The sequence below is a fragment of the Cololabis saira genome, chromosome 4, assembly GCF_033807715.1.
Source record: "Cololabis saira isolate AMF1-May2022 chromosome 4, fColSai1.1, whole genome shotgun sequence".
NCBI classification, from domain to species: domain Eukaryota; kingdom Metazoa; phylum Chordata; class Actinopteri; order Beloniformes; family Belonidae; genus Cololabis; species Cololabis saira.
Window position 1 is genome coordinate 4,265,373 of NC_084590.1, and position 22,902 is coordinate 4,288,274.

General features: G+C 40.3%; 1 protein-coding gene across 2 annotated transcripts; it reads left to right on the top strand.

Annotated features, from left to right (window-relative positions):
* Window positions 1-365: 365 nt before the first annotated feature.
* lhx1a (LIM homeobox 1a) lies at window positions 366-9,570 on the top strand. 2 transcript variants are annotated; one of them, XM_061720166.1, is made up of 5 exons: window positions 366-1,386; window positions 3,051-3,274; window positions 4,230-4,513; window positions 6,327-6,492; window positions 7,673-9,570. In XM_061720166.1, exons 1-5 carry the CDS (start codon window positions 1,217-1,219, stop codon window positions 8,053-8,055), a joined length of 1,227 nt encoding a protein of 408 aa, XP_061576150.1. In that variant the 5' UTR covers window positions 366-1,216; the 3' UTR covers window positions 8,056-9,570. The 2 variants fall into 2 exon arrangements, with proteins under 2 accessions (XP_061576150.1, XP_061576152.1); XM_061720168.1 differs by having other exon boundaries at window positions 7,676-9,570.
* Window positions 9,571-22,902: the final 13,332 nt, after the last annotated feature.

Sequence of the window (22,902 nt, forward strand, 5' to 3'; positions counted from 1 at the left end):
TCTGTATCTACCTGCTCAGATTCCTCCTGCTCAGAGTCCACCCTCATGTCCACAAGACAATTTGCTCAGCAGCTGAAAAAAAGTGATGCGTCTCTCCCTCCTGCGCTCCCGCACCCTCCGCCGCGGCTGCTTCTTCCTCCAAACACATTCACTAACATATGACAGTTTGCAGGGAAATTCTTGACAATTGGTGTCTTGAGTGTGTGGCATAAATAGCAGGCAGAGCACCTCGCTGGGTTATGATGGGGCAAGGCTCGGTGATTTCTCGCGTGGCGCGCCGCTGATTGGTCCGGCCGCGCCCTGACGTCAGAAGGTTGGGAATAAGGCTGGCTTCGGAGCTTTAGGAGCAAGACAGTGAACAGGAGAGAGCCGGCGCATCCCCAGCACACGCACGGTGCCGGAGACCGAGGGGCATCCCAACCTCACACACCAACTCCAGGAGCCGCCAGCGCGCCCCATCCATCCATCCCCTACATCCAGGATCACCTGACAAGAGCCAGAGGGGGAAAATGCTCTTTTCTTAAATCTTTTGGTGTGTGTGATTTGGTTTCTCGCGGCTTTTTTTTTAAAACAAAAAAAAACAAAACATTTTCTCTTTTTTTTTTCTTTTTTGGCCAGTGGATACGGATTCGCTGCCATGTCAAAGCACACTGAATTATATATAAGCGACGAGCGTCTTGTTGCGTGACAGCTCTGATCTCAAAGCATTTTATTAGACGTCTCATCCACCAGTGACTGCCAAAAGGACGCTATTGTTTGACCGATGCCTCACTTCCAAGAGCGCAGGGACAAACAAAGTGGCTCCGCTCGTCTCTGCTGAGCCCGACGCTTCCAAACCTGCCACAATTCTGTCTCGGACCCATCAAAGGACTGGCTTTATTTTTTTTCCTCCCGCAACCTCTTTTGGCTTTAACACCCGTGAGGACGATCGCCATTCTTCCTTTTTTTCCCCCGTTGTATTTGTTTTATCATCTTTTTTTTTTTTTTTTTGACCGGACCGGATCCTTTTTACGCACGCATGCAGGGGAAAAAATCTGTGATCGACTGACTTCTTCTTCTTCTTTCTTCGCGCACATTAACTCGGGAGCTCCAAGCGAATCAGGAGGGGAGAGAAAAAGCAGATACTCGGTCAATGCTTTGGCCTGCACTGTTGATTTGATTTGTGCGTGCAGCGTGTGTGCAGCGTTTGTGGGGGGTTTGCAGCCCAGCCAAAGCCATGGTCCACTGCGCCGGCTGCGAGAGGCCTATCCTGGACCGATTCCTCCTCAACGTGCTGGACAGAGCCTGGCACGTCAAGTGCGTGCAGTGCTGCGAGTGCAAATGTAATTTGACAGAGAAATGTTTTTCTCGAGAGGGAAGACTATACTGCAAAAATGATTTTTTTAGGTAAGCTTGGAAAAAAAAAAAGGTGCATGGCACAAAAAACTCATCACCCAGTGGTTTTGTTTTGTAATGTGACTTTAATCTTTTGGGAGGAAGCAGGATTTAGAAAGCAGTAAAGTAAACAGGTAACTACAGATGAGCCAGTACAATTTGATAAAGTATAGTAGAATCAAAAGTAAGTACATGCAAACAATATCAACGTCTAGGTGGAAATAAATAGCTCGTTGAATTCATAAAAATGATTATAGTGCTCTGTAAATTTAGCGCAGAAAAATCTGTTTCTTTTTTCGTCCTTTATCTTTTATAGGTTTAACGTTATCATTGACCAAAACAAGGTAATTCATAAAACCTAAATTTGTAGTTTGATTAGAATCAACCGATGTATAAGAGAGAATGAAGGATGAAAAAGTCCAAAAAAGCTGCGAACAGGACATCTGTTGAGGCTTATTTACGCCTCTCTCTGTTAATTATTTCCAACTATCCACTTTTCTTTGCCTCTAAATAAATAAACAAACGGAATTGTCCGTGCCTGCGGGTGCGAGAGAGGACTTGGAGCTAATAAGCTTTGATTAGCAGTGAGTAATTAAAAGCTTGTTAATTTGGATTCTTATGCAAAACAACAAGAAAGGAGCAACATCAGCAAGTAAACGCGTGTGCTCTCACTCTGGGCACAGACAGGTGTGAAAAGCGGCCTGTTTGTCAGGAACATGAGGAAATCACACTTGGGTGATTTTATTTTCTGGAAGCAGCGTGGTTTCGGCCGGGGGAGCTGCAGGATCAAACCCGAGCCCGGGCTGTGTTTGCCCAGCCCGGCTGAGCGCGACGTGATAAGTGGATTTGAATAGTAAACTTGCTGAATAGATCAAGTCCGCAGACAATACAAACCACAGACGACCCCGGTCAACAATAAGTGCACAGCGCTGAATACACATGTAAGGGTGAAATCTTTGATGGAGCTATAGTTTTATTACTAAAAATCTAAAACTGCTGCGCAACAGCAGAGCTGAAGCGCGTACGTTCAAGTTGTGTCGAAACAACTAAATGGCAAATATTGTGAGGATGGTAATGTAAAAACAATATAAACAAAATAGGTGACATAGATCCAGCTGTGGAGAGATAGAGAAGAAAGAAAAATATTGCACATTTACGCTTCTTTATCTCTTTAAAATTAAAAATAGAAAGTAGGTGCTCAAAATATTGTATTATTATTATTATTATTATTATTATTATTATTATTATTATTATTATTATTATTATTATTATTATTATTATTGCCATAAAGGGTTATAATAAGTATTTTAGTATGGCCGACTATTTTTTAAATAGTGTAAAGTTCAGGAACTGGATCACTATTTTCTTCGACACTGCAAACCACATGGAATGGGGGTAAACTGTATTTCTTTAATTTCTTTTTTATGTAACAAAAATAATTTAAAAAATAGTTCGCTTATAAAAGCCCTAAAAGCGTTTTGGATAGATATGTACGGGGAACCCATGAATATACAAGCCTCACGTCTGTTATTGTCTGTTTTACGTCGTCTCGTCAAAAATGCCATTATTATGTTGACGTTATAGCAAGTTCATCACACGTTTAGTAAGATGTGTGTGCGTGTGTTTCGTGATCTCGGCTGTAACTGTTGCTGGTTTTGCTGTTTTTCCTCCCGCAGGCGGTTCGGCACCAAGTGCGGCGGCTGCTCGCAGGGCATCTCCCCCAACGACCTGGTGCGCAGGGCCCGCAGCAAGGTGTTCCACCTCAACTGCTTCACCTGCATGATGTGCAACAAGCAGCTCTCCACCGGCGAGGAGCTCTACATCATAGACGAGAACAAATTTGTTTGCAAAGACGATTATCTAAGTAACGCCAGCGTAAAAGACAGCAACCTCCTCTCAGGTACGAGGCAGCGCTGCGCGCCCGGGTGTGTGTGTAACTGTGTGTGTGTGTGGTGGGGGGGTAATGGGAACAAGGCTATAAGATAAAATAAAATGAGCTGTTCTTATGTCTAAAAATAATAATAATTCATTGCTTAGTTGTGGATGATAAATGTAAACCCATAATTGCTGGTTATGCTGGGGGAAGGACTGGTTCGTGATTCCAGCTGGGGTTTAGTCCCCGCCGACCTTTGACAGCCACTTTGACCTCTCTTACCAGCTCAGGGACATTTCAGGGTTTCTACATTTTATCCGTGCCACCAATTTTAAAGCATTATTTATATTTATATCTGTCTATATTTACCTATTTACTGTAGAGTGAGCGATAAGAACCGAATCAAATCCCATGTTTTGTCTGACATGACTTGGCCAAATAAACGTGATTCTGATTCTGATTAAGTGAGACATTTGTTTCCTGTTTCTAAAACGTTTACTTCATCAACGGTAGGGGGTTCGAAACTCATTCCCTGGTAAAAGATGACATTTCAAGCGGCACATGTGTTTTGGAGCAAAGCAGTTATTCACTGAGCTCAATGTACCGTCAATGAACCGAGTTGTTTGTAATGTGCAGATTCAGAGACTGTATCCAAACAGGATGTTTAAAAGTTATTTGTTTTTCAAACATCAGTGGTTGGGGATGGGCTGAAGGTAAAAAAGCCTTTTAGTGTAGCTTTAACGACTTCCATGTGCCAGATTTGTCACCTCTGAAACGGGATCCAACAGAGCAGATCTAGGAGTTTATGAAATGTGCTCACAGTGTGTTCCTCTGAGTGAAGATATGGAATAAATGAAACTAAATTAAAAGAACAAGATGACATTTTCTGGACTATTTCACATTATGCTCTTTAGGACAGTTTGGGGAAGTTAGGTCGGGAGTTTTATTGGTTTCTGATGATATGTATGTGAATGTGTTGCAGTGACTACATGCAGCGACCCCAGCTTATCCCCGGACTCCCAGGACCAGCTGCAGGACGACGTGGTCCTAAAGGACACGGAGATCGCCGCCCTGTCCGACAAGGAGACGGTGAACAACGAGAACGACGACCAGAACCTGGGCGGGAAGCGGCGCGGCCCGCGGACCACCATCAAGGCCAAGCAGCTGGAGACGCTGAAGGCGGCGTTCGCCGCCACGCCGAAGCCGACGAGACACATCCGGGAGCAGCTGGCGCAGGAGACCGGCCTCAACATGCGGGTGATCCAGGTGAAGGAGCCCCGCAAACATCCCCCTTCTCCTTTCTGTTTTAGGTTTCATCTCAGAATGGTTCATTGATAAGCCAAGTGCTCCTCTGAATCTGTCTGAAATAGGTCCAAAATTATGGAAATAGAATTCAGAGACACCCACAGGTGGAGGAGCGGTGCGCTCTTGCGCGCTTTTTTCCGTTTTACAGGGCGTTACGCACCCACTGAAAGGTGTGATGTAACAGATTATATTTTATGGAAACACGTCCCTGCCAGGCTGCCAGACCTCCTCCCAAATTTCTTTTTTTTTTTTTTGGTGTGGGGTGGGGGGTGTCCTGTCCGTCACCCCCTCAACCCCACCTCCCCACCCCGCCCATGATCACTCCCACCTTTCACATGCGTTTACCCCCTCTTTAAAAAGGAATCACCCTCCCCTTCAAACTGCACGGTCACATTGAATTCATTAAAGCAAAAAGATTGGCCCGCGAATGAGGTTCATTTGGAAACGGGGTAATTTATATGGGTATTTTTGATTCTTGGCGCGCGCAACGGGGCCGGGTGGCCAACTGGCGCCGGCTGCTGGGAGCGCTGGGAGCGCTGGGAGCGCTGGGGGTGCTGGCGCGGAGCTGCGCACACGTTTTGCGACCACATTTAGCCGTGCTGTGAGCTTTTCCAGCCAAGTGGAAGAGGAGAAATCTGTTTCAAGGGTCTTCAGATTGTCTCCTCACCCCTCTGAAGTATACATAAGAACTGAATGAAGGTACAAAAGAAACAAGATAGAGTATTATCATTATTACTATTATTATTATTATTATTATTATTATTGTTGTAATTATTAGTATCATATTTTTGTATTTTGAAATGGTTTTAGTCAAATCCTAATAGTAATAGTCTCTGGTTTCATTATCAAGGAAAAAAGTTTCCTTTGCGAAAGGAAATTAGTAATCTGTAGATTTTTCTAGATGCGGTTTTCTAGATTTTTTTTGTGTCGATATTATTATTATTATTATTATTATTATTATTATTATTATTATTATTATTATTATTATTATTATTATTATTATTATTTCTTTTTTTAAGGTCTCGGCTTAACGTTTAGACGCAAAAGGTTCGGAATTGCAGGGGACTCTCGATGTGGCAGTGGTGAAGTAAAAGTAGGCTATCTAACATGTGAATGTGGAGGGTGGGGGTGGGGGGAGGAGGCTTTGGGGGGGGCATAATTAAATGAAGCCAGTCGATAGATGAGGAAATGATAACCGCCAAGGCCCGGTAATATATTGGTAACAACCCTCCTATTAAGTATTAATTGGAGATTTTCAGCCTCTCCTGCCGTATAGTGTGCAGTTGAAGTAAGTGGAGGGCTAAAAGATCTTGGGGGGAGTGTGGGCTGGGAAGGGCTGGGGTGTTAGGTGCCACACCAGCCCCTGAAACGTTAATTGGGCGCAGTTTTCTCCACCGCACAGCCTTGCGGATTTAACATACCATGCCGTAAAATACACAGAAAAGCAGTTAGTGAAGCCAGTAGGTGCAGGTGCCAAGGTAAATATAAAAACTAATTACCTCTCCCTTTGAACGAGGGATCACGTTTCACAATGAAGTTTATTTGCATGACTTATTTGAAAAATAATCCAATTGTCTTTGTTTAGATATGTATTCAGAGCTAAGCACCTCTCTCTCAGACCCTCCTCATCCCCGGCACCTCTTCATTTCTAGCTCTCCTTTTTTAATCTCTGAGCAGAATATTGGCATGCAGTCAAAATGGCGACAGCAGCTTGCGGGAATTAGATATGTGTACATACATGGGAGTATATATGTTTGCATTTGTGTGTGTGCAGGTGTGGTTCCAGAACCGACGCTCCAAAGAGAGGCGCATGAAGCAGCTGAGCGCGCTGGGCGCGCGGCGGCACGCGTTCTTCCGCAGCCCGCGGAGGATGCGCACCCTGGTGGACCGGCTGGAGCCCGGGGAGCTCATCCCCAACGGGCCCTTCTCTTACTACGGAGGTAGGACTCTTATTCTGGTTAAAGTCAATATCAATAGTTTCATGTACTCTAAAGTGTTTCCCCCATAGAATAGAATAGAATACTTTATTGTCGCTATGCATGGGTACAGTGAGATTAAAAGCAGCATCACCTTTCCAGTGTAAAACAGTGCAAACAGATACAAGACATATAAATAATATAAAAAAGTTAAGGTGCCTTTTTTAAAATAGTCAAATCAAAGACCTGAGATCCAGATAATTACACATATTTACACATGTGGTGGAATATTGCACAGATACTCCGGGAAAAAGGTATTGCATGGTAAAAAAACAGTAATTGCACATGAAGACGTTTACATTTTGTTCAGGGCGATTATGGCTTTAGGGAAAAAGCTGGTTTTGCATACAGAAAAGAACAGCAATTTAATTATTGTGAAAATGACATGAGGTCTGATGTCAGTGTTTAATGTTGTAGTCAAGTAATGTTTTTCAAAATCTCATCCGAGTGTCGCACTTTATGTCATAGAAAAGCTTTTTATGACTGTTTAAAGATATCCCCATGCATTTAAAAATAGTTAACATTTAATGAGATTGTCTATTCTTGCTTAATATTACAAGTTTGTATCTTTATTTATAACAAAACAAAAGTGCAATTAGAAAATTTGACATTATTGGGTTTGCGTCACCTTATCAAGGGGTTTTGGGGAAATAAGTGAACAGGAAGTTTTGCTTTAAGTATAGTTCACCCACATCTGAATGATTTAATAGCAACACCAACTCTATCTTTAAATGCTTTGATATATTCGATCATTTTCACTGGGTTTCATTTGTGTTTGGGCTTATGTCCTTTCTGCTGAAGCAGAGTCCAATAATATTCTGCTGAATTGAAAAAAGTCAGTCTCAGTAGGCAGAACTGCTGATGAAATGGCCCCCATTTTAATTAATTTTGTGACCACGTTGTTCTCCCCACCCAATTGCAGTTTTGATTTAAGTGTAATGTGCTCTGTGACTAATGTAGCAAGGCAAGGGTCTCTCTCTCCCTGTCTCTCTCTGTCTGTCTCCCTCTCTTTCTCTCCCAAATACAAATCAAGCTATATATATTCAATGAATTCCTTGACATTCCTGGAATTATTTTTGCTCATCCATTGTTCTCGCTCAGAGCCCAGTGCTGATTTCTTCTCATTCTTCTCCTCTTGGATCAGCAGATTATCAGAGCGAGTATTACGGTCCAGGAGGGAACTATGACTTTTTCCCTCAGGGGCCTCCGTCATCGCAGGCCCAGACCCCCGTTGACCTCCCCTTCGTGCCCTCCTCAGGCCCCACGGGGACCCCCCTGGGAGGCATGGACCACCCCTTGCCGGGCCACCACCCCTCCAGTGAGGTACAACGCTTTTCTGACATTATGTCCCACCACCCGGGGGAGTCGCCGAGCCCCGAGCCTGGAATCCCGGGGCCTTTGCACAGCATCTCATCAGAGGTTTTTGGCCCCAGCCCACCATTTACCTCACTGTCGCTGAACAGCAGCGGATACAACAGCCACCTGTCTCACCAACCCTCAGAAATGAACGAGGGAACGGTGTGGTAGCTTTCTCTCGCAGCGCGGACTCTACTGGCCAGAGATCGAGTGGCGGAGGATTGAGGCGGTTTGGTGTTACTGGGGGGCTAAGGGTCTAGAAGAAGGGACGAGGAAATTGACAGGGTTAGGGGGAATTGCCATTAAAAAAGTTATTTTTCTTTTTATATTTATTTATTTATTTCTTCATTTTGATTTCTTTTTCATTTTACCTTTTTGTTTTCTCTAAAAGTTTGTGTTCAGTATTGTACGAGTGGGTGTTTTTCACTGCTTCTTTCAACTCCTCACCTACGTTACATCCAAAAACTGGACTTTGAAATAAAAGGAGAAAAAAAAGAAAAGCAAAACTAGGCAAGACTGCTAAATGAACACCCCATTCTCCTTTTATTTGGACTTTGTGGGTCACCCCTGTTTTTTTTCCTGCTGATTCCTGTCGGTGCCCCATCACTGCGACCAAACCCTGCAACACATACCGGTGTGCTGTAAAAAAAGAAAAAACAGCCCACTCTTGAAACTCCAATAGTAAGTCCCGAACAAGAAAACATCACCGGCTATTGTCAAAGACTTGAATAGCTTTACAGAGAAAAGAAAAGGAGCTGAGGGTTGTTTATGTGCTGACCTGGCACTTTAGGAAGCGGCATTCAGACGACGTGAGAGAAACTGGACGTGTCCTTATTTATTCAGAAGCTCCTCAGACCTCTTGCCGATCAAGGCTCTGCCATACTGACACTTAACCTTTTTCACAGTACAGTTCTGAAGGCCAGAGGAAACATTTTCACGTGGACTATATTTGTTTTGTTTTGGTTTCAGAAGTTCCACCAAACCCGAGGAAATCCGCCTTTAAAAGGCAAAAAACCAGTTAAACCCTCAATGGATTGCAAACCCTTTATTGAAAATGAAAATGAACTTGAAATGTTGAGATGAAGTCTACCTTCTAAAAGTCCTCTGTTGGGTTCTAAACGGGACTTAGAACAGTCAACTGTTTACGTAACCTATTTAATTCAGGAGTCCAGAAGTCTTGACAACCATGTTTTAGAACCTCTTGATTCACATAAAAATGTTCCAAGCAACCAACCAAACTTTTGTATTGATTTCATTTATATTGTATGGAGATGAAAACACATTTGCTGAGGTTGTGGTTCACTGTGCTAGTTTGTACAAGATGTTGTTTACAGAAAAGGAAAAAAAAACTGCTAAAAACACAAGTAAAGTAGATATTTGCCAAATTTAAAAAGATAGCACAAATGCTGTTAAAGTGCTAGGCACCATTATCACAGTATGTATTGAAACCAACTAAGTGTTCAAAGGAGCAATTGACTTCTAATTGTTTTTTTAGTCTGCTGATGATGCATTCATAAAATTGTTAATATAACATATTTAGGTTTTATTTTTGTGTCTTCAAAGAAGAAAAATCCAAACTATTAAAAACTGATGGTCAAATTTGCAGCGATTAGCTGCTACATCTCTTTGAATTTCAAGCCCTCATGGTATGTCTTTTATTGTTTCAATAAACCTAAACTTATGTGACCTCCCTTGCATATTAGACCATTCACTGTATAAATTCAACATGTTGAGAAAATGTGTTTCTAATAAAACTAGAAAAACATATGTAATAACATATGTATTTTTGAACATATTTCCTTTAGAGCAGCTATCCTACACTTGTTATATTGGATTATATTTTAAAGCTGTGCAGCCGTGGATCTCTGGGCTTTGAAAAATACTGTTAAGGCATTATTCTGACATAATTCTGACATTTTTGCCTGCATTTAAGTTCGCTTGTCGGGTGAAATAATTGGCCGTAGGAAACACAGTTAAAGGCAAACATTTGTTAGCTTTGATCAGTGGGATTTCAAAACAATAAGTGAAACTGAAACAGGAGTTTGGTGAAAAGATGCAAATGAGAAAATAATGAGTTAGAGTTAAAATGTACCTTTTGTCAGAGTTGCAAAGAGATGTGACACAGCCCAGCCTTGCAGTGTGATTTTGGGATGCGATATTTCACTTTTTTACTCTCCCCTACATTATTTCACCAGTATCTGAACAGTTCATAGAAAAAACGGAGAAAAATGCCTGCACAAAAAAATAAATAAATGTTTCTGTAGATTTCCCTTTCCTCCCAGCTGGGGAGGCATGTATTGGCTGGGCTGGCTGCAGCCGACACAAGGGGGAGTGAAGTCACAACTTACTGTACAGGACTGTCTCAGAAAATTAGAATATTGTGATAAAGTTATTTATTTTCTGTAATGCAATTAAAAAAAAACAAAAATGTCGTACATTCTGGATTCATTACAAATCAACTGAAATATTTCAAGCCTTTTATTATTTTAATATTGCTGATTATGGCTTACAGTTTAAGATAAAGATTCCCAGAATATTCAAATTTTTTGAGATAGGATATTTGAGTTTTCTTAAGCTGTAAGCCATGATCACCAATATTAAAATAATAAAAGGCTTGCAATATTTCAGTTGATTTGTAATGAATCCAGAATGTATGACATTTTTGCATTACAGAAAATAAAGGACTTTATCACAATATTCTAATTTTCTGAGACAGTCCTGTATGCTGATTCTGAATCTTCTCCCAGCTGCTTTGGCACCAGCCATACATTCTTCCATTCACTTAGTGGAGGTTGTCAAGTAAGTATTTGCAGTTAGCTGTGCAGCTGTGAAGGACAATGATGGAATTGCTGTGACCGCCGCTCTCCTGCTTGTTATGCTTTTAGTAGTCCACTCCAATGTTGTTATTATTCCTTGTAGCTTTCGGTTGTTGCAGTGGACTGTGGTTGTTGGAAGGGAATTCCCCTAACTTATTTTAGAAAACATAGCCTAAATAATAATCAAAATGCTCAAATATTGCGGTGTGATATTTTTGCGGGAAAGGATGAAAAAATAATTCTTGTTAGGGGAGTCAAATGGGTGGTAGGATTGCAGCGTGAGTCTGTGGAAACCCTTTATCTCCCTAACCCCGTGCATGAAGTTAGGTCCATATGCAATCCCAATTTTCTCCCCAGCATCCAGACTGTAATCCACCATGAATTAATCATGGTCTTGAGGGTTAACCAAGCTTGGGGAGGTGGAGTTGAGGGTGGAAGGTGGATGGAAGGATATAGGTCTCTGTTGAGCCTGCGGGCTTACTCCACACCCCCCATCCCTCGCATGGTAACACCATGAACCGGCGACTGAACGCCCCCAGGGGCTTGGCTCTTTAAATTCAAATCTCCTATTGATCGCTCATCAGCTGTTGGTGCAAACTAACCTTGTAGGCTCACACTGACAAAATAAAACAAGCCGTAGAGGCACCGAATAGGGTTTGAATTACATTTTAAATCTCTTGAATAGTCCAAACACCCAGTGAGAAGGAAAATATGTGCAAACATCTGATGAGAGGGGCGTACTGGGGATAGATGCTTAGAAGAAGGAGGGGGAGAAAGTACAAAATGGTTTACTTTAGGGTACAACTGGGGCCAAAATACTGAGCCAGCAAGACGATCAGGCCAAGCAGGCGAACAGCAAGATAACTGCATTAAACTGAGAGAATAGTGTTTCTATTTTTATAGTCTGCCCATGTGAGAAGCATTTGACTCCAAGTTTTAAAGACAAGGCAAGTTTATTTGTACAGCAAAATTCAAAACAAGGTAATTCAAAGTGCTTTACATCAACATTAAAAGCGGCAAGACACAATTAAACAGTAAATAACAAATACAATGAAATAAAATGATAAGAAAAGAGGTAAAATAATAAGAAGCACCAGTTGTTAAAAAGTAAGGGCAGTAGAGTACAGCAGGTACATCTCATTCTTACAATGGCAAGAATTACGTTTCTGTACGGTCAAAACGTACAAAGACCGGGTCAAATACAGTATTACAAAAGTAATCTGTAACAATTCATACGGTGAATTAAATCAATTTCACAATTAAATGCAGGCTGTCTCAGCTGGAAGTGTATCATCTCCTCAGTGTACACTGGTGTAGACTCTCAGTCATCCAGATCACGGTGACTTATCCAGAAGTATTGATATCTTCTGATACCTTTTTAGATGGAGGTTGAAACATCTTCAAGAACCAAGAAAAGAACTCAAGCTGAATTGATTGGAGCCTTTGAGGCTCTCTCTTCAGAGCGAACGTAGCGTGAGCAGACAAGTCCACGGCACACACCTTTGTTTCTCCTGTAACAGACAACACATGAAGATGGAAGCCAACTTCATGGCTAGAATTTAGAAAACACCATTCATCAAAGGAGCAGGTTGGTTGATCCCTGGGCCACGTGTCCCTGGCCACACACCCGGTGGGTGGTCTGATACACATGTACCACACATGTACCAGCTGATAAACATGTACCAGCCTGATACACATGTACCAGCCTGATACACATGTACCTGATACACATGTACCAGATACACATGTACCAGCCTGATACACATGTACCAGCCTGATAAACTGACCTCTGCTGACCGGCCGCTCGTCTGCCACATCGTGCTCTTTGCACTTCCTCATCCTCCAAGAAACACAATCCAAATTAAATGTTGGAAAGAATTTTCCAGCAAATAATGCTTCCTTATCTAAACAGATAAATAAATCACCAAAAATGTAACCTTTGCCCTCCATTTATTAATACAGGACTGTCTCAGAAAATTAGAATATTGTGATAAAGTTCTTTATTTTCTGTAATGCAATTAAAAAAAACAAAAATGTCATACATTCTGGATTCATTACAAATCAACTGAAATATTGCAAGCCTTTTATTATTTTAATATTGCTGATTATGGTTTACAGTTTAAGATTAAGATTATTCAGAATATTCTAATATTTTGAGATAGGATATTTGAGTTTTCTTAAGCTGTAAACCATGATCAGCAATATTAAAATAATAAAAGGCTTGCAATATTTCAGTTGATTTGTAATGAATTGTGCAATTTCTGCTTTTTATGAAATAAAGGAAAAAATGGTCAGAACAGTCAGCCTACTGAAACGCTAGAATATTGCCTTTAAATGAGGTTCGATATAAACTGTGTTTGGTTGCCATTGTTTCTGTAGCCAGAAATCTTACTGATTAGGAAATAAAAGTTAAATCATATGGCCCTGTTACTCTGAAATAAAACATTTTCTTAAAAGCTTGGAAAGAACAATTGTTGTATTGGAGCTTGGGCCATAGCAATAGGAATGTTGAGTTAATGATGTGATGTTTATTCTCTCAAAGTAGAAACAGTCAATTATTAACATGACCTGTTTGATCCATATGTACATCAGAACTGCTTTGAGCATTTCCATCAGCCCCTTTGTGCGTCAACAGTTTTTCAAAATAGACATATCCACCTCAAATGGTTTCATAATGTTGTTCTTTCCTTCCAGTGCACATCAAAATAATGCTGACGTTGGACTCTCCTTTAAATGATCCGATCAGATAACAAGAGTGCGAATAACAAGGAGATAACAGACGTGTGTCTGTCTCTGCAAACAAACCAAGGTCTTTTTAACTTTCTATATGTACAACAAGTGGATTAAAAATGAGTGTTTGTCCAGAAATATCTGTGGATTCACTGCTACGTTGACATAAGTCTGCACACAGTACTGTTCATGGTCCCTGCTTTTAACAATAGCCTGTTTATTATAAATATATAGATACCCATCCAGATCTATGGGAGCCAAGGCCGTGAACTGTCCCCTTTTTCTGGACAGTAATTACACACACTCATGACAATAGCAGTTATAAGATGAAGATTCCTGTAAAAACAGTACTTTTTACACACTTTTTAAACACATACAAATTTAATTTTCCTTGGTTTGTCTGAGGGGATCCTATACTATCATTTGTGTGGAATAACATTTATCAGTTTTGTCAAAGGATTAAAACAGACATTTTTTTGACATTGCTCCATTGTCCCCTTTGCTAACATTCATTTCCATTTTGCTGCAAACACATATTTCATTTTAACTCAAAACTGCTTTGATTCACATTCTGTGTTCCCTAACAAAAGTTTACACTTCTTACCATCCAATAAGAGAGTTAACTGTGGAATGCTCCTTTAACGTTCGCTAATCTTTTGCCTCTCAGCAATGACTTGCTCTCTCCCTTTGTGCTTCTTGTGCCTGTACTATTTTTGTTTTTAGCCTGTACTTTAGTTGTTTTTTTTTTTCCGTTTCTGCATTGTGCAAACTTTCATTCCTTCTTGAACTGACCTTCCTCACCTGAAACACAACTGAGCAGTTTCTGATTCAACTCATGATTCTTTGGTTCCAGAAGTGCTGTCACTTTGAAAAATACAGCAGATTCCTATCATAAATCTTTATATTTCAAAACTTTGCTTGCTGAATATTGGGGATGAACACTGGTTTTAAATGATTTTTTAAGTCTGGTTTTAACTGGTTCAAAGTCGGGCATTGCTCTTGGATTTCTTGAGCCATTTTTGGCAGATTAAGCTGCTGATTATCATTCAGGACTCATGTTTACTGTTCACTGTTAGTACATTCAGTAGGCTATTTTAGTAAGTTAGGAGAATGGAGCACTGATCCTGATGTAGTTACAGCTGCACTAATGAGACTCTTCATTTCTTTGCATTTCAGGCCAATGTAATTATTTATTTTTTGGTGAATTGAGAAAGTCTGTGGGAGTAATGGGGAACTTGATGGTGTGTAGCTTGTGTTCATGAATGTGCAAGTGTTATTATCTTGTGTGAAGTCCTGTCCTCCTCCTTCATGAGCTGTTAGCTCGGGGGACACATGGACTACGTTTACATGCAGTCAAAATTTGGATTAAGGTCAATATTCCGGTTACTGAAACATTCGGAATAATCTGTTTACATGCGTGAGCAAACTTATTTCCGCTTCTTCTTCCTGTATCCAAATCCAAAATAACAACAATAACAGCAGCACGGCGGATAATCGGACCCGCTGGTACCGTTGTGTTTCTTGGTCCTGTAGTTCTCCTTTTCCAGCCTTGATCTGGTCTGGCGTTCCTACAAATGCTGCTTCGCGCAACTTTTCCCTCACCTTTTTTTTTTTTTTTTTATCCCCGATTTTTCTGCCATTTCATCACCCAGTGCTCCTACCTAAGTCAGTCCTGGGCATTGCCATCCTCTACCAACCCCAGGAGGGCCCTGCACTGAGCTCAGGTCTCCTCCTTTCTTGAGGAGTGAGCAGGCCGCATCTTTTCACCAGACAGGGTGGGGATTCTCCGGCCGGACGTAGCGCGTGGAAGGATCACGTTATTCCAGCCGGATCCTCCCCACCCCATCTGTTCCCCGGTTGGCCGTATAGGGGGCAGTATAGCCCAGGACTGTTGCATGTTTTTGTGAGGGTAGAGAACATTAACTACCCAAGGGAACACGGGGAGAACATGCAAACTCCACACAGAAAGATCCTTTCACCAACCCCACCCAGGGTGTGGTGCTGAAGTCATGGGGGAACTAACACGCACTTCAGCGCCCACAGCGTCCCCGGCGGGAATCAAACCCAGGACCTTCTTGCTGTGAGACGGCTGCACTACCTGCTGCACCACCGTGCCCCCTTTTCTCTCACCTTCTTGTAAATCTTCTATCCCGGTACTTTCTACCGTCTACAAATGCAGAAATGTTCATATCCTTCATTACATTTATGAAGTGATTAGTCTCCTCCTGGTCTTGGTTTCTCCGTGTTTAGAAGAACTTCCTGGACTCAAAATACCAGGATTCCTTGTGAACAGAGCATGAGCAGAAAACAACTTCCTGTTCCGTTTGATGGGGAAATTCCGTTTGGTGTTTACATGACCCAATATTCAGGTTTTAAAAGGAGTAACCCAGGGGTCATTTTCAGGTTTTTAAAAACCGGAATATGAGCAAATTACAGTTATTCAAAGGGGTTATTGGTGTTTACATGGCCGTGCGTAACCGGTTATTGCTAATATTCCGGTTAGAAATGGGTTATTGTAAACGTAGTCATGGATACTGATCTCTGGTCCTTTGTGTGCTGGGAAACAATCCCATTCATTCTGTCTTGTGCAGTTGCTACTTTCTGCCTGTTCACAACATATGTAAATGTCACACTAAAAGAACCCAAGGACAGGATTTGGTTCACTACATTAACCCAAAGAGATTGTCATTATTTGTGACCTACACACTACGTATACCCCACCTGATTAAAGACATTCTACAGTGTCAACTTCCCACCATGATAGAACATTTTGGGTGGGTCAGATGGTTGGGCTATCACCCTGACAGTGGGATAAGGAATTATTCGTGTGAATTGAGGCCAGGGGCGATTTGTGTGTTCAAGCCTCAGCCCGGCTTGGCTGGATAGAGGGGACACGGCTACAGAGACGCTGCGGAATGACCTCGAGAGCAACTTACCACCGGCAGCCTACAAGTGTGTCTGAACTGAATGTTCCTCCTGAACATTGTGCAGGTCTGATGCAGAGAGGGAAAGTGCTGGCTTCAAGTCACTGCTACAGAAGGAGTTTCAACCAGCAATTAACTGCAAGGGTTCACTTAATTAGATGAAGATCAGATCACATTTCATAGCACAAGATAAGATAAGATAATGATCTATTGTCATTTTATTAGAGACACAACGGAATTTGTTTGGTAACTCCCAGACAAATAGATAGATAGATAGATAGATAGATAGATAGATAGATAGATAGATAGATAGATAGATAGATAGATAGATAGATAGATAGATAGATAGATAGATAGATAGATAGATAGATAGATAGATAGATAGATAGATTGATAGATAGATAGATAGATAGATTAAATACAGAGTAGTACAATATATTCAAAATGTCTAAGTACATAACATCAGTAATATCAATAATAATGCAGAGTAAAAGGAATATATATATATATATATATATATATATATATATATATATATATATATGTAGGACTGTCTCAGAAAATTTGAATATTGTGATAAAGTTCTTTATTTTCTGTAATGCAATTAAAAAAACAAAAATGTCCTACATTCTGGATTCATTACAAATCAACTGAAATATTACAAGACTTTTATTACTTTAATATTGCTGATTATGGTTTACAGTTTAAGATTAAGATTCCCAGAATATTCTAATTTTTTGAAATAGGATATTTCAGTTTTCTTAAACTGTAAACCATAATCAGCAATATTAAAATAATAAAAGGCTTGCAATATTTCAGTTGATTTGTAATGAATCCAGAATGTATGACATTTTTGCATTACAGAAAATAAAGGACTTTATCACAATATTCTAATTTTCTGAGACAGTCCTGTGTATACATACATATATATATATATATATATATATATATATATATATATATATATATATATATATATATAGATAGATAGATAGATAGATAGATAGATAGATAGATAGATTAAATACAGAGTAGTACAAGATATTCAAAATGTCTAAGTGCATAACATCAGTAATATCAATAATAATGCAGAATAAAAGGAATTATTTTTTTAGATGAATTAATGGTTTTTTTTTTTTTTTGCAAAATCATGCAAAAAACAAACAAACAAAAGGCACTCAACATTATTGATAAAGCATTAGCCCAAGCCCAAACTAGGAAGTTCATCTCAGAGCCCTTAACATACGTAGAAGCAGAGAGAAAAAAACTGCGCTATACAGTATGCACTGTGCAGGTTGTTAGACCAGTAATGATACATCAAATGCAGGGGAAGAACATTGTGGAGGAGAGCATACAAAGTTGAAATAGTGCTTCTCACATTACCTATTCAAAACAGGATTGAGGCAACTTCATTGCACTTTGCCATTCTGATTATAATGTACAGAGGTAGGGATGACGTTGATGTGCCCATGAGCAGCAGAGGTAGTTAGAGCCAAATGGATGTGCGTTAAAGGGACAGCTGGCATGGTGAATCATGCTGTCTAACCAAGGATGCTGTTTTCACTTAGCTGATTCCATGATGCCAGCTTGCTGTTTGAAAGCACACACTGATGGCACTGCTTCGGGTCTGTTAGTGTGTAGGAATTCCAGAATGGGAGCAGCTTAACAATGACATCTTTTTTGTGCTGACATGGAATGACTGGTTGGTGAAAAAGATTATAACATTCAGAAATGTCATGTAAGTGAAAAGTGAGCAGGGTTGAGGAGAGTTGCCAGTGGAATCGTGAGAAGTCTTGCAGCTGTAGTACTACGGCATCTTTACGCTGTGGAGCACAGTTGAGTGCTTAGCATGTTAATGAAAAGATGAGGTCTCTCACTACCTCCTGATCTGAGGTAGAAGTTCCCAGCCATTTCACAGGGCTTATTCAAGGCTGGATTGTTTCACCTTTGATAGATCTAGGCATTCTATTTGTACGGCACAGAGACAGAATGAATGGGGAAACTGACTATACAGCAGAAGTGTTCTGAAAGGGAGTGGTGGGACGGCACAACCTTCTCCACCAGATGCCAGAGTTGGTGTCACTCTTCTGATTCCGCAATGTTGAAATGTCACTTGTACATACAGGGGATTTATGCCGTCTTTGTTTTGAGAATGTGTGAACAGACAAAGGTTAACAACATAAAGCAACATAATGACTGAGTCATTTTTGTGACATTAAAAATGGTTTTCTTTGTGGAAAGGAGATGTGAGAAACCAAATAAGAGTGTTCTACCTTACTTTCATGGCATTTCGGTTTAATTGCTCGGATTTTTCAGTACAATGCTTCAAAGTGGGTTTGGACGGATGCTGTGGCTCACCAAACAGTTCATATATGCAGAGCTGTATGCAGCCAGTTTCAATTTAACTGAACATATTGAACCTCTTTAGTCGCAACCATAGCATAAAAAACTAGATACAAAATTCCCTGGAAATTTTGGAGTGCCACAGGACTACTGCCGGATGATTGCGATTTTGATGACATTCTAGATAGAGGATTGTGTGTGTTTCCTTGAAGAGTTCATGCACACCTATGGACATACATGTTGTGTGTGTGTGTGTGTGAGAGATAAATAGAGTGAGTGTGTGTCTGTGTTTGAGTGCTCTCAGCATAACAGCTCAATGGACAGACACACGGGATGTAGAGAGAGACCGAACAGCTGACTGTAACGATAAAATATAATAAAGAAACGTCTCGTGATGTACAGCGTTGTACAGTGATATAAACCACATTATATCACATTACTGTTCCCGCTGTATTTTTAAACCATGGATGTAAACACTGTGGTTCAGTCAGCTGTTCGGTCTCTCTCTACATCCCGTGTGTCTGTCCATTGAGCTGTTACGCTGAGAGCGCCCCCTGCAGGTTTGGTAACCGGTTATGAAGCGTTTTTCTTTTGAAGATGGTTTCTTGTTTTATATCGTTTTGTGCTTTGCGTCGTTTCTCTATTTGCAGAGCGTTTGATGATGCTGCATTTGTCTTTGTTTTTTGCAGCAGGTTTTTTCATTTGCACCACGTTCCTCTTTTTGTACCTCGTTTTGAGTTTGTGAATTTGAATCGTTTCTGTACTTGAAGCCGTTTTCCTTAACTGAGACGCATTAGGCCGTTGCAGAGCGTTTGGCCCTTGTCGCCCACCGTAAGTAATAATCAGGTGGACAAAATTCATGAATAACATGAAGATAAAACAATATGATGCAGTTAAGTGTATGATCACAAAAACATGTCAAGAATTACATTTTGAGAGAATTGAAGCCTTACAATGCAGAACAAAAGAATAGAGAAGTCTGGGTCAATCTACAATGTTTTGTCATACCAAGAGCCTCTCATTAAAATATCAAAAACTGAACTTTTATTGTGAAGTAATATTTTAGTTAATATAAATTTGTCCGTCTATGTGTCGTGTGTGTGTGCGTGTGTATCATATTTAGCCAATCACAGACAAGAGTCTCAATTTCTGCCCAGAGACAAATGACAGCTCTCCCTGTGGACGGAAACGTAGAATGGAGCAGTGAGTCAGCTCACAGGACCTGCGGTGGCGAGGGTGATATGAGAACCTGCCTGGTATTGCTGTCAGAAAACCCCAGATTTTGGCTTCTGACAAGGTCTCAAATCACTCCGATTTGTGAGAAAACCATAGCTCCTAGCCAAAAACCAAAAACAACGTAAGAGACACAGAAACCGGCAGATTCTGACAATCCTAATTTTATTCAGATATTCCTTAAAATGAGTGAGTAAGCTCACTGTGAAGACAGAGTGAGATTCTTTTGAAGAAAACGTTTGATTACATTGCAGTCATTGGGGACTGAGACAGGTATTGCCGCCGCTCTCGGCCCCACCGTTTAAATTTTTGCAGACCCCGTCTGTCAAAGTCACATTTTATGAATCCCAACGCCTATGTCTACATTCTGACAAAAGTTTTATGTCTCCTTTTTAGGGTTTCGCCGTGAGCTCGAGTTTAAAACAAAAATTCAGGTAATTTTTAACTGCTTCTCCCACTCTACCAACTGACATTCTGACATAGGTTTGACGAAAAAGTGATTTCCAGTCCTCGCTTGTGTGCTCATACTTTTGAAAAGTTTACATCTTAGGAAAAAACAGTTTGAAGAAGAAGAGAAGAGAAGTTTTCCTGCATTTTGAAGTTTTAAGTGACATTTCTATGTGCAGGTATGAGAGAGCTAGGTGACTCAGAAAAAAGGTGAAGTTATGTGTGTGTTTTTTACCTCACACAATACGTGGGAAAATCTCGTTCCCCCATTAGCTTGGAAATCTGGAAATGTTTTTGCACTTCGTGCGAAAACTATTTGTGCGATCGCTCTGAAAATTCACAGGACTGTAGTTAAATTCAGGGCCTACAACTTTCTAAATCGGTTCAGAATTTTTTCGAGTAAGGGTGTGCGAGTGTGTGGTGTGCAAGTGGTGAGTGCCTCGTGGCACTGCCGTGGCACTAATAAAAAATAAAATAAAAATACTAATGAAAAGGAAATTAACTGTATGGATGGTACTTACTTAGTAAAGTTTACCATCCCAGCACAAAAGCCCACAAAGAGTATGTCAAACTTTTGTGAGTTTTTGTGCAAGTTGGCAAGAAGTACACCATGATACTTGTACTCTACATGTGTAACCCGTATGTTCATTTTGCTCAATCATTTATGTTGCATATGTTAAGATTTTCCTTTTTTAAAACCCCCTTTCCATTATATTTATATGACATGACATTTCCATCATCATAGCTTCTTCATTTTCAACACAATTGTGTATGGCAAAAAACATTTTCAACATTGCCTCAACACCTATTGTTTTTACAACAATCGAATCATAGACCATATTTAAAGAACCAGGCTGTGAGGTGTCACATTACCTATCGATTTATATCAGAGCTAGTTGAAGATTACATTTGTACCTATAGGACATATCATATTTGAAACTTGGGACCAGGACCATAACTAACTTAGGCTGTTTGTCTCCAGAAGCCCCTGGCAAGACAAACTCAGAAGCCGTGGAGAGAAGCAGGTCAGCCAGTTTCTACTTCCACAATGGTTTCACCCTCAAGTCCTGAAAGTTGCTGCTTGAAAACTTACCATTATGCATAAAGATTATGTTGGTCTTTCATCTATACTCATACAGTAGAAAGGGCAAGGTGCAATCTCCTACATGGCATATTAATCTGCCCAAAATCTGACAATGTTTAACGTCACATACCTCTGACTGGCAGAGAAATTGATTGATCGAATACTGAGCCTGACCATCTGAAAATGTACCAGTAAGTAAATTAGACTTTTACTCACGTAGCTATAAAATATAGTATTTTACTTAAAATTATAATGTAGCTGTATGTAGAACCATATAAAGTAAGGACATTGCCTATGTAACAAAGAATAAATTCACTCAGGGAGTACACACGCTTGGCAAAGTGAAAATAACTAATTTTCCTTTGGAGGTTTTCCTGATGGTACAGTATGTGAGGTCTGTAGGTTGGCCTGATTAGCACGGTGCATGGAGTGTGTCTACACCATCTGACCCACTGAGTGATATTCATTTGTCATTTACATATTGGAGACCAACTGCTGTGTTTTTTGCTCAGGGCAAAGGTTTTTCTCAATGTGTTGTTTGGTGACTGCACTGACAATTTCATTATAAGTGGAATGCACACTTCAGAGCATTATCTATTCATAATTTACAAGCTGGTTGTTATTTGTTTACATATGTGTGCACATTTCCTGTCATAAGGAATTTCACAGTTGAAAAGAAATGCATTTTATATATAGAAACCATGAAATAAGTTTTGTAGCTTCAAGGTTTACATCAAGATGAAACCTGCACTTTATTTAGACTTTATAGTGTATTTATGTTATGTAATTATATTTTTTCTGCAAAATACTGGACATGAGAGAAGCTATTTACACTTGGAATAACAATGCATCTTTGATGATATAACGATAAATTGAATGGAACAAGAACATTTTTTTAAGTCTTGTTGTCCACTCAAAGCACAAGTCACATTCACCCATCTATACAGGATCCTCGTGGTGCATTAATGACATTTACAGAGATGTATTTTCTATTGTGTGTAGGCAGTGCTTTTTCTGTCAAGCACACTATTACATGCCATTGAGCAGATTGGGGGCTATGTGGGATTCAGCCTTTTGTCTAATCATAAAGCAGAGCTCTAAGCCCTGTTGCAAGCATACTGAGGTGGCATTGAGAATGTTATTCTGATTAGCTCCGATTGAGGATGTGTATTCTGATTAGGCCTGCAAAACAAACTACTCACCTGAATTACCTCCACACAATCAACAGGGTTTCTATCATTTTTTGTCTGCTTTAGTAGCTTTGTGTAAAGCTCTCACAGAGGTTATTAGGTTAGAGTTCACCTGGACAGGTCAGCAGTACATCACACGGTCACACATACTGTAGACATATGACCATGTAGACTCATACTCACCGTCAATTTACAATCAGTCTACATGAATGCTTTTTCTTTTTATATATACACATATATATATATATATA

What these genes read in the sequence shown, in the direction of transcription:
- lhx1a (XM_061720166.1), top strand. Translation starts at nt 1,217, where the DNA reads ATGGTCCACTGCGCCGGCTGCGAGAGGCCTATCCTGGACCGATTCCTC. An exon ending in TGCAAAAATGATTTTTTTAG is followed by an intron (nt 1,387 to 3,050) that starts GTAAGCTTGGAA and finishes TTCCTCCCGCAG; the next exon opens with GCGGTTCGGCACCAAGTGCG. An exon ending in GCCCTTCTCTTACTACGGAG is followed by an intron (nt 6,493 to 7,672) that starts GTAGGACTCTTA and finishes CTCTTGGATCAG; the next exon opens with CAGATTATCAGAGCGAGTAT.